This window comes from Maylandia zebra, linkage group LG7 (genome assembly GCF_041146795.1).
Source record: "Maylandia zebra isolate NMK-2024a linkage group LG7, Mzebra_GT3a, whole genome shotgun sequence".
Lineage (NCBI taxonomy): Eukaryota > Metazoa > Chordata > Actinopteri > Cichliformes > Cichlidae > Maylandia > Maylandia zebra.
This window is the reverse complement of record NC_135173.1, coordinates 55229196-55248845: the sequence shown is the minus strand read 5'-3', so window position 1 is coordinate 55248845 and position 19650 is coordinate 55229196. Positions and strand designations below refer to the sequence as shown.

The window sequence follows — 19650 nt, the reverse complement described above, 5'->3', positions numbered from 1 at the left end:
GACCCTTGAGCTTTATTTGGGAGTTTACAGCGTCATCAGGTTGTTCTGTTCTCAGTCAGTCGACCTAAAAGCAGCAAGTAATCCACTCATCGAAACTGGGGTGCAACACACCAAGACCTTGATTGGCCGCAGTCACGTGAGGTGGGCGTTTTGAACTACATTTCAAAGCAGTGTTTTGAAACACCGCCCCCTTATAAGCTTGATACAACATCCAAATATCAATATCAAGATTTCTATCCCTACTTGTTACTCTCGATGGATAGTTTTTTTTCATTGGTTTTGTTAGGATGATAGAGAAAGTTTGATTGGAGGAAATTCTCCTGTTTATCCTGGAGTTACAGGGAGTTGAGGTGTAGGTGTATCTTCTATTATTCTTTTATTTAAATTGTTTAGCCGGTGAGTTTTTTTCTTAATAAGTGAGGCTTGGCATTTATTCTTTCTTTAAAACAATCTGGCAATAAACAATTTCAAACTCACCCAAAACAGTCTCTCCAAGTTATTCGCTTTAACCCTAGACCAATTTAGGATGTGATATCAGTACCAGGATCCCCGAGCCCTAATCCAGGATTAGTTGGGTTGGAACCTATTTAAGCTATCATGAGACACGAGACAGGGTACACCCTGGATAGGCAACCAAATTAAAGCTTAAAATATTTTTAAATTGTTTACTTGGAAAGCTATTTTATGTTAGTCGAAGGTATGTGTTTGTGTATTTAAGTGTGGTATTGTATGAGTAAGTGTATGTCGGCTGGAATGAAGCAAAGCGAGCATATCAGCATTCTCAGAACTCAGGTTCGGCCTGTGCTTTGTCACAACAGCATGCAGAAAACAGATGTTAAGATGGTGTACATTTCAATTATTAATGTTAGTAATAACTCGGTGTCCACCCCAAAGGCCCCAGTATACCCACTGCTTCTCTCTTTCCAGTCTTACATCTTTCTCCATCTCTGAGAATAAAAATGTCAGTTGAAAATATAGCAAATGTGTCTTTAGCTTGCAGACACATTTGATAAAATGGAAATTTAAAGCTCACATGTAAAGTTGTAGTTATTACATAAGCCTTTAAAAAAAAAAACAACTATAATTTTCATATAATTAAATTAAACCCTCTAGAGCTTTTGCTTTTTAAAAAGAAAAATTGTCTGTTAATACTATTGTGTGTGTTTATGTAGTATTGATTCAGATAATAGATAGTAGATATTAGATAATATTGTGGGCTTTGTGGTAAAACAAATATTCAGTTCATACTGGTGTAATAGCACTAGAAAAGAAAAACTAGCTGATAAATCTTGTGTGCCAAATTGCGTTGGAGTTTTTCTTTTCTTTTGTGGGTTTAACAGGACATTTTACATTTGATTGAAAACAAAAGTGTCTTGAGAGCAACTTCGATCTTTTAGCTTTCATCCCTTCCAAAAAAGCACCTCAAATAAAAAAATGAATCCAGGATGCGCTCATTCTCAAAATCTTCTCTGTACATGAATTTTTTTTTTTTATGCCTTGATGAGCATTGAAATAGAAGTTAACATACATAATGCTTTAAAATAAAAATTATTTCAATGTCACTCAATTTTAAAAGAACTTGGGTCCAAGTCACCAGTTTAAATTTAAGGTGTCGATGTTTTTTAGTAACGCTCTCTTAGTGTCTGCCTTCTCCCACTGGCTGTGGACTTGCAAGTAGTCATGATGGCTCATGTAACATGTGATTATAGATTGAACCTCAAGACCAACACAGCTCAGCTGATTACAGCCTTTCCACAAAGAAATCAAATCTACAGGAACTCGCAATAGAAATTACAGTGTGACTTATTTCTAGTCACGAGAGTCGAGTCAACTCTACTGAAGTGAGTCAGTTCCCTCCACTGTACTGCTGTCTGAACTTAGGGTTTTCCCCCGTCAACACTCGCTTTAACCTCTGGCTACAACAGCTTGGGACAGATGTCAATTAACCTGTGCGAATCCAACAGGCACGCAAACACATTTTATTTAAGGTAAAAATTACATTTAAAAAAAGACAGAAAGGATGGAGCATCAGGGGTGTTTGTATCTCAGGAGGTAGAGCAGGTGTTCAATCCCCGGCTGCTCCAGTCTGCATGTCAAACATCCTCGGGCAAGACGCATCCATCGAAGTACAAATGTGTGAATGTGCGACGGAGAGCACTTACATAGTAAAAAAAAAAGAAAAAGAAAAAGTACTTGTATGAATGGGTGAATGAGGCGAGTTGCATAAAGTCCTTTGAGTTCTCAAATACAGTAGACACGCGCTATATAAGAACCACTCCATGTACAGTAGATTTTTACTGTTCAGTATTAGTCACAGTTAGGCTTTCTAAGAAACGCCACGTGAAAGGGAAACGCTGCAGAGCACTTTTGCTATGCACCGCTGCTACGTCAGTAAAATTTTAACACAACTTTATAGTGTTAAAGTATTTTTTTGTTCTTTTTGCTGTGTCTCTATTATAAAGTTTGTGCACACACAGTCTTACCACAGGAGGGTACTGTTTGCTAAAGAACAAGCAGTGATAGCAAAGAACATTAAATGCAAAGGCTCCTTTAGCTGTTTACCTGAGGGTATTATAGTTTGTATGTATGGAAATTAACGTGCTAAAAATTGTTGGAACCTGATCCTGATCGCTTTTGAATGTAAACTAATAGGAAAATACTAATGCAACTTTATTCTTCAAAAAAATGCACAAAGAGTCATTCCTTGTCCCAGCCTATATTGGTTGTTGAACTGAAAGCATGGTTCCGTTATTTTCTTTCACTCGATATTAGTGAATATTAGGGAAATTAGATGTACAATGTACCTTCATTTGACCTGTAATGTTTATGCCATTGCTTCAAAAACTATATTTCAATCCTTCTGTACAATGAACAGCATTCAGCTATCATCCATGAGTATCAATACCAGTTTACTGAAAAGGTGACTATTGAATCCTGAGCCTGCTGGTAAAACACTAAAGATCTTAGATCAAAGCCAGACTCTGCGAGATGAACCCACATATGTAGCATTTCGACACTTGTAGGCCACAATAAGTTAGAGCATCGCTGATTCAAGGTGGTGATAAGAAACAGGTTAAGGTGGGGAAATTTACCGATGAGAAAAACATGGGTAGGCAGGCAGTGAGTTGTTTAGCGGAAATGAATTTCCTGTGGCTGGGATCTTTAAGTGTTCTCTTCTAATTTTAATCATCTCTTTTGATTCAGTAGGTTTCAGGGGCCTGTTTTGTCATCAGCTCTTTCTATGACTTTAAGAATCATTTGACATTTTTAGCTCGTGGCAGTTCAAAGCAGAAGGCAGAAGGCTTTCAGAGACAAAGGTTGTACAGAAAAACAGTAATAACCGTACCTCAGACTTTGCTCTGCAGCTGGTACAGAGTGTAATGTTAAGATAAAGATCACGATACACAACATTAATGACGTTCTTGGGGCCCAACTTAAGTCAGTGAGGTGTGAACAAAACTTCCTGTGTGCATACACTGCTGCACAGAAGGAGGAACATGCAGCAAAATGTACATTTGTGTGTTTGTCCGTCGTCTACGATAACACGCAGAGGTGACTGTACATAGTTAGTGTTGTTTATTTCGATTTTTCGCATTACAACAGCCTGCTTTTGCCTCTCATATAACAGTTAGGCACAAAGTATTGTAGCCGAACACTATAAAATATTGGTTGAACAAATCTTCACCGGGTAAGACTGAACAAGGTATAGGATCCACATCGCAATTTTTAACTGACAAGATATTAGTTGGCAAAGTTTTTTCCACTAAATTTTACTTTTGATTTTTTCTTGTTATAGTTAGCCCGTAACTAAAGATACTATGTTTATCATTTTTAAATGATTTAGAATTTAAAATCCATCCAAATCAATGAAATCTATAAATATGCAAATACATTATTATCGAACACAAGATGTTTTCTACTTTGCTAAAAAGTGTGCGATTCTTCTGCGAACGTCTGTATTACTTGAAATAGATAAGGATTTTTACTTAAGTGAAAAAAACTTCTTTTTTTTTACCAAACAATCATTGTCAATTCAACTCAACTCAATATAAAAAACCCTTTTCAGCCTCTTTTCATGTAATACCATCTGTCTGAGAGCACAGGGCTGTAAATGAGCTAGATTCTTTTATTCAGTAAAAGTTATAACCGAATATAAGTAATAATACAAATGTTTTAGCATGAAAATACACTGAGACTAGGTAAAGCAAAAATACACATTTTGCAGAATCCTATACAGTACATATACATTTCCCACCAGGGAGGAAAAGCACAAGAAAGGCTGCACTTTCTCAGACAGCTGCGTCAGGCCCAATTACCCCAAAAACCGCTCCACCATCGAAAGCCTTCTGACTTACTGCTGCATTCACAGAGCTTTACACTGCATTTATAAACCACATTCATTACATTATAATGCAACTAACATTGCTACCTCTATTTATATAACTGTATTTATTATAGTAGCAACCAGCATTCCTACCCCTTACTCAATGTGCAGTACTGCTGATCACATTGCACCTTATACTCCACTGATCACTCACTTGCTCCTTACATTGCACCTGCTCATTATGTGGCATATATTTTTATATATAACTTATACATATCTATCGTTTTTGTGTAGATACTTATGTTACTGCTCTTCTTCTTTTTTTTTTTATCTTCTTTTCCTATCCTAAAAGAATCTGAATGTAAATCTACATGTGTTTCATTGTTCTTGTAACAGTGACAATAAAGATCTATTCTATTTTATTCTAGTATGTGACTTGATTCTAATTATTGATTCATATATTCATTATTGTTTTTATAACTTAAATGTTGCAGCTGGAAGTGATTTTAATTACTTATACTATTGGGTAACTTTCTCTATAGTAAAATAGAATTATAGCAGATTCACATGTAAAAATCTGCAAAATAAGAAGTATTAGTATGGAAAACAAAGGACAACATTCACATCCAAAATCAAGCTGTAGGGCAGAGAGTAGAAGCAGAAAGCAGTGCAATACAGAAAAACTAAAACAGGAAAAGTATTAAGTTGCACTCTAAAGCAGGTTTCTATTAATGCTGTGATCCAGCTGCACTGTGTGAGATTAACAGCACTCTAGCTCTCTAGCTTTTCCTGTTCTGCCTTTTTGAAGCTTTTTATATTTTTGTGTGAGCTCCAAAGAGGAACAACGATGAGGTTTAACAGTCTGAACCTCCTGGGTTACGCATGCAAACACTCCCTGAACGGACTCCATCCTGTGGCTGGCAAATCAGTCTGTCATAAATCACTCATCAATCATATCCTAACTCTCAAACATCAGCACATTTTTCAGATGCACTACAGAAGCACTATATTAACCTCTTGTGTTAAAAACGTGTGCTAGAGAAGCTTAGAGGGCGTGAAGGTAAGGTAAATGGACTACTCATTCAGTTTTGGTAAAATTCTGATGGCACTGTAGATTATTGGAAAACAGGGCGATCTGAGTCACCACACGTCTCTCACAGAGCATGTGGCAGTTAACGCACAAAGGTTAGCTTGTTTACTCCTATGTCTTTTTATTTTCATTGTTCGTTTGTTTACTTCACCTAGATGTTTGAGCTTAACTGTGAACAGAATGAATGATCGTTTTTACAATAAGATGAAGCAGTTTTTAATTACGAACGTGACATTTCTTGTGACTCAAGCTTCAAACATGCTGTTTTTTTCCTCTTCCTTCATGTTCATGCTCATGTTTCCTTCATTTAAAAACATGATTAAGATGTTATCTATCTGAGAAATGTCCGCTTTTATATTTCAGATAAGGTGAAATGTGTGAATTTTTAAATTTTATTTATTTTAGTGACGCAATTTGTGCGTCACTAAGTGCCTTTTTGATTTTTGCTTTCTACTTCCCTCTAAACTCGTTTTGGTTAAAAACAGCACCGAAATATGATATAAAAATATTATAATATTTGTGTTTGTAGGCTATAAATGGCAGAAAGCAGTATTTCTATTTTCTTTTAATGGACTGTGTAGGTCTTTTCTTCAAAACTGTTCGTTTACTTCTGACTTCTGATTTAGAATTTTTATTTTAAAAAACATATTTTCCAGTCCTAGCGGATTGATTTGTAATTTTTCAGATCACACACAGTTCTTTGAAAGCATGAATAGAATTTGAATTTACAGCACACAAAGCCATCCCTGCTCTTCTTTTGAGTCACAGTCGCTTCTCTTGCTTTCTGTTGCCTCCTGCACTTCAGAGCGAAGCTGTTGTTTGAGCAGATACAACATCTTCGACTCAACAGTTCTATTTGTGGAAAGAAGAAGTACAAACAAGGCTGTTTCTGCATACTTCAGGGGACCTACCGTTTCTTGTCAGTCTATGAGTCCTATGAACTGTGTCACACACTGTGACCCCGCCCCTCCATGCTCAGTGTCAAAACTCCCCAAAAATATTTCCTTCTCACACACGCTGGAGAGAGCAGCTACTGTGTGAATCATGATTGTGAATGGCAGAAGACTGTGGGTGTGAGGTTACGAAGACACCGTCTTGGTTTCAGTCTTTCAGACAGACCCGGGCGAAATGGCTGGTTGTAAAGTTCAGCTGGATTTTTCAGACTCTAGATGTTCTTCATGTGCAAGCCATCCATATTATATCATCCTGGGTAAGCGTCCTTTTTTTTTTTTAAATCTGCCTTTCTACTTGATAAACTTCTTGTCTTGGTACAGCTCAATCTTTCTTGAAGGATTTAAATCCATGAACATCTCTGTGATAACTCCTGTTGTTCACATTCAAGGTCTGATTCTTGTTCACTACGCTACACTCTCCATGCATTCTCAAGTAACTCAAGGTAGGATTACCACAACATTTCTAATAATTCATTGTCTTATTACTGTTCATATATTGGTTAGCGCTGTGTGTACTGCAATTTTCCAGCATTCTGATTCATGTGAACTTGTGGAGCATTTGTCTCATTTGGCACAAGATGAAGAGTGAAGGGCCGTAGTGGTAGTACTATATTTGCCCTACATTTGCACATTTAACCCAGAGTGTCACATGCCATTTATTTTAACCTTCATTCAGTCTAATACAACAACTCAGTCCAACAGAGTATTTCACTTCATCGATGAAATAACAACTTATAAATATGCTTTACACCACCATGATCACTAATGAAGAGAGCAGCAGTATGTCAGGCTCTGTTTACTGTACTGGACCCCACACCCTACATGTAAACTTCGCACTTGATCCTCCCTTTTAAATGATAACTATAGCAGAGCACTTGCATGTTGTTTTTAACTTCCATCATACAGTCATGTTAAAAAAAAGAAAGTGCACCTTCCGTCAGTTGTACTTGTCAGAACGTAACAATAATTAAAAAATAAAATCATAAATCGAAATCTTAGCTTAATATCAGAGTTTTCTGGGGCACAAAAACAGCTCTTTCTACCATCAGGGTAATGCTGAACGTGTAATCTGGTCTGGAGCATATTATATTCAGAGTTTAGGTTTGAAATCATCCAACTGTGCCACATTATCTCTGATTGTTTTATTTGCAACTTGTGTTTTAAGTGCAATGCAATTCTCTCTGCACGTGCAGCTTGTTAAGCTGTATTTTACTAAGATCGCTAGCGAGCTAAACGTCGCAGTCCCACTGGAGTTTGCATATTTAGATGAGATGCGCGTGCTTCAGTAACATCTATTAGATCATTGCTAAGGTCTGTTGTAATCTGTAAAATTAATTTCATTTAGATCTGTTGACCAACTAAAGCGAAGCCCCACGGTCTTTACTGTTTAAATGGACCCACTTAAAGGTTTCAGAGGTCTAATGCGCAGCCATTATAAATAAACAGCAGCGTAGAGAGCGCACTCAGCAAAAAAAGTGATTAACTTGAATTTAAATGTTTATTTAACACTCTAAATGCACTAAATCCCACAATTCAGCATCCTTAACATCCTGCCTAATTTGCACCAATATCGCATTGTCCTGTTATAGTTTTTTGTGTTCTTTATAGATTTTTACCAGCATGTTATCTTCATCATCTGAGATGTGTTTGATTGGAGTAGATGCCATTCATAGTGATCTTTTTGTGCGGTGCAAGAGTTAAATGAAATGTGCAACATCCCTTTTTATGAGAGCTGTACAGGCCCTGAAGCAGAAAACCTGGGTTATCAGAGAAACTTAATGATCTGCATTTTCATATCCATCATATCTGACGGAGGTTTTAGCTTTTATCAAACCAGCTGACGCAAAGAAAAGAGAGACTGTGTCGAAATTCCCCCATGGTATAACTCTCAGGTCTTAAACTGAGGTAAATGCAACTGGAGGTGAACAAAAAAATTACATGAAATGGAGAAACAATGTGTGAAAACATAACTACTGCTTACTGCTTCCATAGAAATGAAAGGGGATCATCACCAAGTGTGAGCACGTCTATAAAAGCAGATGTTTGGCGGTTTGCACAGTATTCTCGAGTCAAATGCAAGGTGATCTGTCGGACAGCTAAAGCATGCAGCATGCAGCAGCAGGGCGATGATCCCCAGGACAGCAGGAAATTTAGAGTGACTGGAAAAGAAAGGCTTAATGTGCTAAAACAACAATGTAAGAAGAGTGGACCAGAAATCCTTCGTAATGCATCGAGAGACTGATAAAGTCCCAAGCCAGGTGTACTTAAGGAAGGGAGGGAGTTTGTAATTAGTTGTCTTTGTTTGTCTGTCTGTCTGTCTGTAAGATATTATTTTCAAATTTTGTGTGATGGTAGATGCCAATAACAGCTTACACTGCTTTAATTTGGCTGGGAAACAGGACCTGTAAAAATTGTATCATTAAAAAATCTACTTTTGTAACAATTTCTCATGAATTTACTAAATATTTTGTGTCACATACCATATTCATGTGCAGAGAAGTGCAAGGTAAACGAGATTTCTTCCAAATACGAGCATTGTGGACTTCACCCAGGTAAAGAAAACACATACTGGGTCATCCTGAGGTGACCCATAATCTTTGAAATCAGATTTGAGACAGGAAAACGGTTTTTTTCTTTCTTTCTTTCTGGTGACTGTGCACTGCCTCTTTTACAGATGGAGTCCGTGATTTGGACTGTTTTACTAAATATCCATGGTCCAAATTAAGATGTATGTGGAAACCTGGAAAACACGCATCCAAAAATACACATATACTCATAATACAACCGTAAGTAGTTTTGTTTTTCCCTTTTTACCTTACAACCACACGTTTTAAAAATGTATATGAAAATGTCCTTGTTTGTAATTAACATCTCTTGTTTCTTCTTCTAGACAAAAAAGAAACTATTGCAGAGTTTATAAAAACATCAATAAATCTCGTGAAGAGATCACCTTCTATAAAAACCACTATGTGACCATTCAGATTTTTGAAAACAGTGAGTCAAAAAATTGCACAAAGACAGATTTTCAAGGTTCACCGGAGAGCCTGCGTAAGTAAAAAAAAAAAATATATATATATATATATATAAATAAATAAAAATTTAAGGAGCAGCACTTTGTTTAAAATTTAAAAATTGATGAAATTTTGGGGATAATTTTCCTGACTGTTTCAGAGCGATGTGACCCTCCAAATTATGTGAAATTCACACGGCACTCTGGGAAACTGGATATAAATGTGAGCTGGGATCAAAACGATGTCAAGCATATCATGTCTTACTCTGTCAGATACAAAGCACTGGGAAGCCTTCAATGGAATGAGGTCAGTTATTTACTATACGATTGATATCAAAATTTGCATTATTGCAGAGCACTACTGTTAAAGACCAGAGGGTTATCCACACGCGTGCACAAAACATCAGGAAAAAAAGAAAGCTGCTGGTCTTTAGCTTGCCCAGCTTAAGTCATTGTTAACAAAAGACAGACATGCCCAATGTTCCCTCTAAGCTGCGCACTGCTGCCACAGTCTTTGCGCACAAAAAAATCTGCGTTGCGCACAAAAAGAATCTAACCTGAATTAAAATTGAAACTAACAACTCTGTTTTGCAGTGTTAGTCAGAAAGTGACTGTCTGCTCCTGTATGGGATTAGAACGATGCCACCTTATCCCATAGTCCAGCCAATCACGCGATTTACATTCGTGTATACCGAGCTAATCAACGTCGTTGACAGGCTATGACAGCGTCCTTATGTGCCAACACCGGTGTTTTAGCTAGCAAAGCGGCGTGGCTGATGTGAAGCCACGTTAATGACAACGTGTAAAACCATTGGAGATGTGAGCAGGACCGACGGAGCAATTGATGGAAAAAGTGTGGACTTTATACCAGTTTTTAAATTGTGTTGATAGGCCACGTAAAACCAGAGTTATGATTAAAAATATGCAATGTTTGGTTTTCTTCCTGAATACTGTCATTGTTTATATTTACTGCGGGAAGAAACGGTTAAATCGGCGTTTAAACATCGAAGCACTCTGCTTTTGAGCAAAACCAAAAAAAAAAAACCTCACCCTTTCCTATCCGGTTGTTCAGTGATGACGTGACGAATCCTACTTCCGGGTCTAAAGTAGTCTGCGTTTAATATGGCTTTTGTGTTGTTAACATGTTTAATGTTATGTATTTTCTTCTATTTGATCTCAAAAAGCTCCTAAAACAGTCAGTGATCACTGTTGACCTCCCTCGGCTTTTATTACCACTAATCATTTATTTAAGCTCAGTTTTTAAAACCTTAGGATGTAGCTACAGCCCAGCCCATGCAGCAGTATATGAATGACTAACCTCGTATTGTGGATGGATTATCTCAGTTGTTCTCCTGGCTGAAGTTTGGTCCTTTTACAGCATCCTGCCATGCGATTACATTTGTTCCTGACCACCGAGAAAAAGTTAGCTTGTTTATATTATGCTAACATAGCTGTGTCGCTAGCGGTCACGTAGCACATCATTATATACCAGCTAGCCCAACTTCAGTAACCCTACAAGCGTCACTGCTGTTTAGTTTTCTGTCTTCGTTTATGCTGGAAGTGATAACAGAGCTGTACGTTTTAATTTGTTTCCAAAACCCGGCAGTCAGGACATGCTATATTGTATTTAGATAGAAGCTAGCGAGTGTTAAGGTTCAGAATATTGGGGATGGAGACAAAAGGAAAAACCCACAATAACAACACTGGTCCGGTCGGGTTGAGTCAAACGATGATTTAATGATCACACACGTGGGAGATGGACACTGTATGCAGACAGTCTCAGATCTCATCTCAAAAAACACATCACCATAGTTTTATGAAATCAGGGTATTAGAACGCCCCCTCATGCGTAGTGACAGGTGTAATACAATCAATGTTGACAATTTTATTTAACACAAAGAATAACATTGTCTCCTTCCCGAGGGCAGACGCTAACTGCCCCCCGTCTCCTGGAACCGTCTGTACCCTGCTAAGACACAACATGGCAGCTACAAGGACTCTTTCATTTATTAAGACCATCAGTGTGTATTGCTCTAAATCAAGTATATAATATTAAATGAATATTGCTGGATCAGCTACTTCTACTTAAAACATATTAAAACATGACTAAGCACAAAATCACCAAGAATGACATCTTATAAGTGCTGTGTAAGCGCGTGCGGCCTTCCAAGCTCAAAGCCTTTGCCCTCCATAGATCAGCCAGACTCGCGCTGGCTGTAGCTTTTAACCTTTATTACCTTGAGCACAACTCTAGAATGAGCAACAAACTGCAATGTGTATGGAATGATCATGATTACATCTGCAATGGAAAATCATGTTATTATTCTGGTACCTGTAAAAAAGATCAAACTAAAGTTATCACCATCACTGTAATGCAAAGAATAATGTAAGATCAAAAACTTCAATTTATGCTTAATGCAAAGCTGGTTATATACTTCTAATGAACTAATAATGGCATATTAAAATATTAAATGATAATGAGAAAAACATCCCCTCCTTATTCTACACGAGCTAACTCCCTGCTAACTTCTAACTCCGTTAAATGTCATAAATTCCGTTTTCATGGATGCCTGGATGTTAAACTCAATTGTTACACCTGGTAGAGCAGAACGCTGATCATTTTATTAAAGATGAAAGACTTTAGACAGTTTTTCAACTCTCAGTAATGCCATAGTGATCGTTTGATATATGGACCTGCAGCAGAGTTTAGACCCAGACACGGCTAGTGACGTCAGACTGAACAACCGGATTGGTGGAAAAATGTACCATGTCGACCAATCAAAAATTATATGGCAACGTGGCATTTAGTTGTTTAGGAAGGGGGAAGTTTTAGGAGTGACAGCAGTGTTTTGAGATGTGAGAGATTTGCGACGTTTAGCGCAAATCTTGTGTAGTCAGTGTGTAGTGTTGTCAATAGTTTTGTTGTGTGTGTCAGAACAATGAGGCGACTGCTGAATGTTACAGGTGTTACAGGAGAGATACATCTCCTGTTGTCAGGCCTGCAGGTATCAGGCTTTTGTTCTCCTTTATCTCATAGTGGACAGAGATTATTTTTGGAGTGGCACAAATAGTTTGTGTGGCATCAAATTTGATGCAGAACAGCTGATTGTTCTGTAAATAGTTTGAAATGTTTGTTTTAAAAAAAAAAAAACGCCTTGGCTGCATTTTTAGGTAAACAGCTGCAAAAAACTTTGTTGTTTGCAAAACTCAGTAACTTTTTTGGAGAAGTAACTATATAATTATTTGCCCAACATTGGTCTTTATATACTGTGTTTTGCAGACAGAGAGTTACAGGACTCTCTCCCAGACCACAGACTCATAATACAAGTCAGAGCTTTATAATAAATAAATGAATAAAGTTGTGTTTTCAAAATTGGAGTTCAAGTTATTTTTACTTCCAATAGTGTTAACATACTACACAGGTCAGGAACAAGATTCTTTAAAATTTCATTGTAAGTGGGCTAAAGCAGTTAATTAAAAGTAGTCTAACATAAATGTAAACGCTGTAATTTGATTATTTTAATAAACCATGTAACTTGGATGGATTAGATGCCGGCGTGACCACAGTGCACACGTCTGCTGTTGCTCACAGTGGTCCAAGGGATCGCTCAGGGAGTTTGTGCGTTCGCTCAGACACATGAGCCTATGACAGCTGGGATAGGCTCCAGCGCCCCCCGCGACCCTGAAAAGGATAAGCGGAAGCGAATGGATGGATGGATGGAGTTGGCTCAAGAGTTGGGAGTTCGCCTTGGAAGGTTGCCGGTTCGAGCCCCGGCTCGGACAGTCTCGGTCGTTGTGTCCTTGGGCAAGACACTTCACCCGTTGCCTACTGGTGGTGGTCAGAGGGCCCGGTGGCCCCAGTGTTCGGCAGCCTCGCCTCTGTCGGTGCGCCTCAGGGTGGCTGTGGCTACAACATACTGTAGCTTGCCATCACCAGTGTGTGAATGGGTGGATGACTGAATGTGTAAAGCGCTTTGGGGTCCTTAGGGACTAGTGAAGCGCTATACAAATACATCATTTACCATTTACCATAACAGAAGCAAATGAATAAATAGATAAAATTTAATTTAGAAAATCACAAGCCTACAGATATTTTTTAGAGCTTGACTTGAAAAAGAAAATATGGCACAGCAGTGCATTCAGAGGTCAGTCTGCCTGGCTAAGACAGGCAGGTTTTTTTTTACTTTTAACATCTTATACATAACTACTGTTTTCTTCTACTTTGAAAATCTAACACACACCATGCCTGTCTTTGTATTTGCTCTTCGGGTCTTTTCACCATTGACAGTTTTCCATCACTATACTGTATTAGAGTGAAAGAGGCATTCAAAAGCAGGTTTGAAATGTAAACAACATCTGAAATAGCTGAATCTTAGATTTGCCTTTAAAGTGCAGTATGATCTGAGCTGGACTTTTATGATTTCGAAACACTGGTGCTTTCCTTTCCGATGCAGTATTATCCATAATAAAGGATTAAAAAAACAAAACAAACATTGATAGACAGCAACTCTCATAGACAGACACATTTATCTGAGGGAGACAAAAAGTAGCCTACGTCTAAAGGTCTACGTAAAGATCTCCGTGAAATGAGTCAGAGCTTACCAACTGACGTTAACTGCCCACACTTTAGTCATGTAACAGTTAAAGTTGCCAGATGATGAGATTATGTCTAACTGAAAGTCAAATTTCTCTGAAATATGGTCTCAGAAGCTTGAAAAGAAAATCGACTACCATGAGCTGGGTGATTTTTGCTTTGCAACATTCGCTCTGATTGTATTTCTCTTCCAGTCTAATTTTAAATCACAGCAGCTTTTATATCAATTTCTGCTAAAGAAAACGATCCATTTTAAATCCAGCCTGAATCCTTACTCACACTCTGGAAAGTACACGGTGAACATTAGGTATATTAAGGAATTCATTCAGGTAATATACAAATTACCTGAATTACTTGTAACTGCAGGCGTACTTGTTTTTCCAAACTTTAGTTCTTAACCTCTTTCTGGAGGCATTCTGATCTGCTCTCTGTGACTTTGTCGGCTTGCATTTTTGCTCTGAACCAGTTTCTTCCACTATACTCTACAAAAAACAAAACAGATGTTTATTTCGGATACTTCCCTAACGCACACACTGATTTCTGTGCTGCTTGCAGTCACCTGGAATGTCCCAGAATAAAACTACATGCAGAGTGGAGAATCTAAACTCCTCAGTGGCCTACGCTCTACAGATACACTGCATCACCAATACTAAATGTACACAGTGCCCATGGAGTGAAGCTTACACTGTGCCATCAGGTTAGTGTTTGCTTTCTACTTTGTTTTTCTCCTAAAACCGGATAAAGGATTACCTGCTTATGTTCGAAGTAAAAAACCAAAAACAACCCAGTTTGCTCTTTCAGAGGTGACATCACAGCCGGTCATCGTCAACTTTAAAGAAACTGATGTCGCCAATGAAAAGGGTACTCGCCTTGTTTCAATAACCTGGAAGGTAATTTTTCTTCAAAAACATCTTCTGAGAACATGCTATTAAACAAAAAGCAGAATGTAGAAAACACTCAGCAGCCACTTCATTAGGTACACCTGTTTTAATGTTTGCTCGCAAAAAATGTCGAATGTGACAATCGCATGGAGCAGCAGTTCTCTGGGATAAAATGCCTTGTTGATGTCAGAGGGGAATGTCCAGGATTCTCTGAGTAGATTGTAAAGCAGCTGTAACTGAAATGCTCAGTTGTTACAACCACGGTATGCAGAAGAGCTCTTCTGTGAGGCTTGAAGCAGTTGTGCTAGCAGAGGACACCGGGTGATATTTCTGTCAGCTGGAAACAGGAACCTGAAGCTACAGTTCACACAGGTTCAACAGAAGATTGGACAAATGCTGCCTGGTCTGATGAATTTCAATTTCTGCTGTGATGTCACAATTTGCTGTAAGCAACATGAAGGCATGGGACCATCCTGCCTTGTATAGATGTTTCAGGCTGCTGGTGGTGTAATAGGGTGGGGAATATTTTCTTGGCAGGCTTTCGGCTCTTAATGGTTTCTGGAACATGATCTCAAACCAGACCTCAATCCAATAGAGCATCTTTGGGATGCACAGCCAACAAATCTGCAGTAACTGTGTGATGATGTCATGTCGACATGGACTAGAATCTCTGAGGTGTGGTTCCAGCACCTTGTCGAATCTGTGCCATGAAACATTAAGGTAGCTTTGAAGGCAAAGGGTGGGCCAACCCGATACTAGTAGCTGGTGAATGTAAATGCAGCGATTAGTCATAGCTGCTTGTTTTGATAATAAACTGTTTTTGATTGTTAGGTTTCTGCCAGAGACCTGCATGATGGCTACATCGTGACCATTGGGAAAGAGTCAGGAGAGGCCCCAATTGAGCGGATCGACACCATTCAGCCCAGCATCACACTGATTCTCTCCTACTCAGCTTATAGTGTGAGCATCCAGTCTTTCAACAACGTCAGCATCTCTCCAGCTGTGAGCCATATAATACCCCTCCGCGAAGACATGGACAGTCAGTACTCATTTCCATCCTTACAGCTCTCTTAAAGGTGTCGTTTTCACCACAGATCTGAACAAAGTATACATCCACAGGTATGGGAGATGATGAGCTGAACGTGACAGTCCACAATAACACATCCTTCAACATCTACTGGAAAGACTTCCTTCTCAAAAAATACGTGTGCTATTGTGCGGAGTGGAGGGAAGAGAAGACTAAAACAGCGTACAAGTCCTTTTACCTTAAAGGCAAAAACTACTATACTTTCTCTCTTTTAAAAGGTATGTTAATATTATGAGTTTTTGGTCAGCACCGTTTAAATGCAATTTGATTTGACTTGCCTAAATGACTTTATACACAATACTGGATTGATATTGGACAGCAGAGATCACTGCATGTTGTCAGATTTAGCTGGGAAAAACACTTTGGATATGGCTAGGGAAAGCTTTTAATTCGGTTAAAGTTAATTGTAAGTATGCAACTATGGCCCAAATGTTTCAAGCATATGTTTCTTTATAAAACGTGGATACTACTTCCATAACATTGTCCACTGATTTGTGGACTTGAGTTTAAAGCTTCTGTGTAGACAGAAGTTAGGCTGCCATATCGCGCCATCGGCCCCCCCTGGCCAACACCAGTAGGCGGTAGGGTAAAGTGTCTTGCCCAAGGACACAACGACCAGGACAGAGACCCCGGGGATCGAACCGGTGACCTTCCGGTTACAGATACGCTTCCCAACCCCCTGAGCAACGGTCGCCCCCATATATTGGAATGCTGGATTTTTAAATCACCACATGCCAGTACAGATTACAATCTGTGTCTATATTTTGGACCCATACAATGGATGTATGCCGCTTGCTGACCAGCTTGGAAGCCAAATTTGGCACTCCACCCCAAACCTGGCTCCAAAACACTAACATGGTGGAAACTTGAAAAGAGATATATATATATATATATATATATATATATATATATATATATATATATATATATATATATATATATATATATCTACTTGCTTGTGAACACTTGAGTTGCTTTGCAAATGTAATAAATATATTTCGTTTTCTTCCAGCGATCAATCATAATTCATTTGATATCTCAAATATCCAGAACCCTTGAAGCCTTACAAGAGATACACCGTCAGTCTGCACGTGCGACCGAATAAGGACACCTGCAACATGAAGCATCTTAACAACAGCGAAGGAACGTTTGCAAGCACAAAGTTTTATTTCATGGAAGGCAGTAAGGCACAGGCACTCTTCTCCAAAACAAGCAGACACACATACATTACAAGTCACCAACAAAACACTCTGACCTCTTGAAACTGCTTTCCCGTGTCATTCTTAAAGCTCCTGTGAGTGGTCCCGCAAACATCAGCAGTTACAATTTGACACAGAATTCAATGGTGCTGCAGTGGTCATCCATCCCAGAAGAAGACACCAGAGGCTTCCTACTGGGTTACACAATCCACTACACTGAGAACCACCTGAGGGGAACAGAATCTGAGAACAGTAAGACACCTCCACTTACTCCATAAGCTTATTCATAAACTGCTGAATTTTGTTGAATATAATAATAGCACTGGCATCACATCCACTGGTTGCTCTACAGCACATGCATCATCCTCACTGAATTTCCTGTTTGTCAGCTACTTTGTTTACTCTTCTCAGTTTTCCTGAAGTTAATGAATGCTGTAATCACACTGCAGTTTTTAGTCTTGATTTTAATGACCTCATACACTACTTGATGTAGCTATGACATCATAACCTAATTAACTCTCTGGATAGGACTAGTTTGTCAAGATGGCTGAGCAACCTAAAGATAATCTACTATCAAATGTTACTGTTACATTATTTCTTTCAAAAGTCTTCCACTCACGTATTAAAATACTCCAAAATCATTTGACAGGAAAGCTATTCTAACACCGCTGCTGCTATTTCAGCAAGTGAATATGCTCATGATGACAATATTTTCATATGATAATACTAACATACTCATAAAGACAACACTAACATGTTCACCATGACACTGCTAATATGCTATGCTCATAATGATAATGCTAATATGTTCATAATGTCAATGCTAACATGTTCACAATGCTAACGCTAACATGCTTATAATGTCAGTACTAACATGCTTTTAATGTCACTGCTAACATGCGCATAATGACGATGCTAACATGCTTGTAATGTCAATGCTAACATGCTTGTAATGTCAATGCTAACATGCTCTTAAAGACAATGCTAACATGCTAATTATGACAAAAACTCATTTTGATTGCAGACATTACAGTGGATCCAAATGTTAACAAGTATGAACTAAAGGATCTTACAAGTGGCACAACATACCAAGTCCAGATATCAGGTTTCACCTCTAAAGGAACAGGAAAACGAAGTGAACCCAACTTTTTTACAACGACTCAAGAAGGTCAGTCAAGTAATATTTCAACCATCAACTGTACATATAATTAAATTTCTAATTTTTTATTTGTGCCTTTATTTATTTATTTGCACAGGAAGTTTTAAATTCACTAGTATTATTGCAGCCATTGCAGTTTTGGCTGCTGGACTGATATTTGGACCACCAATAATAAAAAGGTACAACTTGTCAACCAATAGCTGGAACAGGATTCCACCAAAGTCGCTAATTAGCTATGTCTACCACTGTGCACAAGCTTTACCTTAACCATTCCTTTAATGCTTTTTAGAGCAAAAGTTGTCCTCTGGCCAAGCATACCTAATCCTGGAAAGAGCAATACAATGCAGAAAATAGACAGGCCCTGTGAACTGGTAAGTGTCAGCTGTGACAAAGCACACAGTTTTAATGTTGTGGAAACCTAAAACAACCTGAAACTTATTTTAGGGGACTGCTATTATAGTCCCAGTGCATCAGATGAAATATGTTGTATAAAATTAAATACATCAGTGTGTCATTTGGTTACATAGGAACTCCTTGAGGTAATCAATACTCTGAAGGCTGAAGAATGGGAAACAAAAAGTCTCCATATAATTGAGAAAGAAGCTGTCGCCCCTGCCACGATATTGCCAGCAATGCTACCGCTTCTTTGTGGCTTAGACAAACGGGGAGATTCACCAGGAATTACTTGTAACTGGATCCAAACAGAGACAGATGATGCAACTGGCAATACATCTCCCAACAATACTACAGACACATTGTTGGAAACCCAGCAGACAGACCTACAAAGTTTTCCTTTTCCCTTTCCAAGTGGCTATACCACGATGGAAATGTTTCAGCACGTAATGCCACAGAGCATCACTGCCGTTACTCAAGACATGGAAAGTGACCCAGAGGACGCAGACCTGACTGTATTCAATCCTAAGCCAGGACTGGACTATGTAAGACAATTTAGCACCAGTCCAGTCTCGGACAGTGACCACTTGTCCACTATTTTGTGATGAAGGTCAAACTGCAGAGCATAAAGAGGAAAAATCACTATGTGAACAACTTAGTCTAAAAGGCCAAAGTAAGAACTGCTGCCCCTGACTGTTTCTGCTGTGGCTTATGAAGAACAACAATTCAGTTTACCAACAACATGGATTCATTTGGCTAATAAAATCAGCAGAATTACCAAGACAGTGTTTACATCACATTTATGTAAAAAACTTAACCAAAAGAATGGCATGCCAGTTGTTAGAATTGGAGTAAAAAGACAAAACATCCTCCCAAAAAGTGCACTTAACCATTACCACGGTCAATGAATTAGCTATTAATATACTGCTGCATGGGCTGAGCTGAAGTTACATGGTAAGG

General features: G+C 38.5%; 1 protein-coding gene across 1 annotated transcript; it reads left to right on the top strand.

The window, feature by feature from the left end:
• The first annotated feature begins 6417 nt into the window (after nt 1-6417).
• Nucleotides 6418-19471, top strand: LOC101482022 (interleukin-31 receptor subunit alpha). The gene is made up of 16 exons (XM_023155193.3): nt 6418-6624; nt 6757-6810; nt 8863-8919; nt 9042-9153; nt 9258-9415; nt 9539-9684; nt 14527-14668; nt 14773-14861; nt 15684-15891; nt 15972-16157; nt 16990-17121; nt 17229-17390; nt 18163-18306; nt 18395-18476; nt 18587-18668; nt 18825-19471. Exons 1-16 carry the CDS (start codon nt 6543-6545, stop codon nt 19293-19295), a joined length of 2307 nt encoding a protein of 768 aa, XP_023010961.3. The 5' UTR covers nt 6418-6542; the 3' UTR covers nt 19296-19471.
• The last annotated feature ends 179 nt before the right edge of the window (nt 19472-19650 follow it).

Excerpts from the sequence above, each read along its gene's own strand:
- LOC101482022 (XM_023155193.3), top strand. The coding sequence starts at position 6,543 with ATGGCTGGTTGTAAAGTTCAGCTGGATTTTTCAGACTCTAGATGTTCT. Across the intron at positions 14,669-14,772 it reads AGCTTACACTGTGCCATCAG|AGGTGACATCACAGCCGGTC; the intron begins GTTAGTGTTTGC and ends TTGCTCTTTCAG. Across the intron at positions 18,307-18,394 it reads TTTTACAACGACTCAAGAAG|GAAGTTTTAAATTCACTAGT; the intron begins GTCAGTCAAGTA and ends TTATTTGCACAG.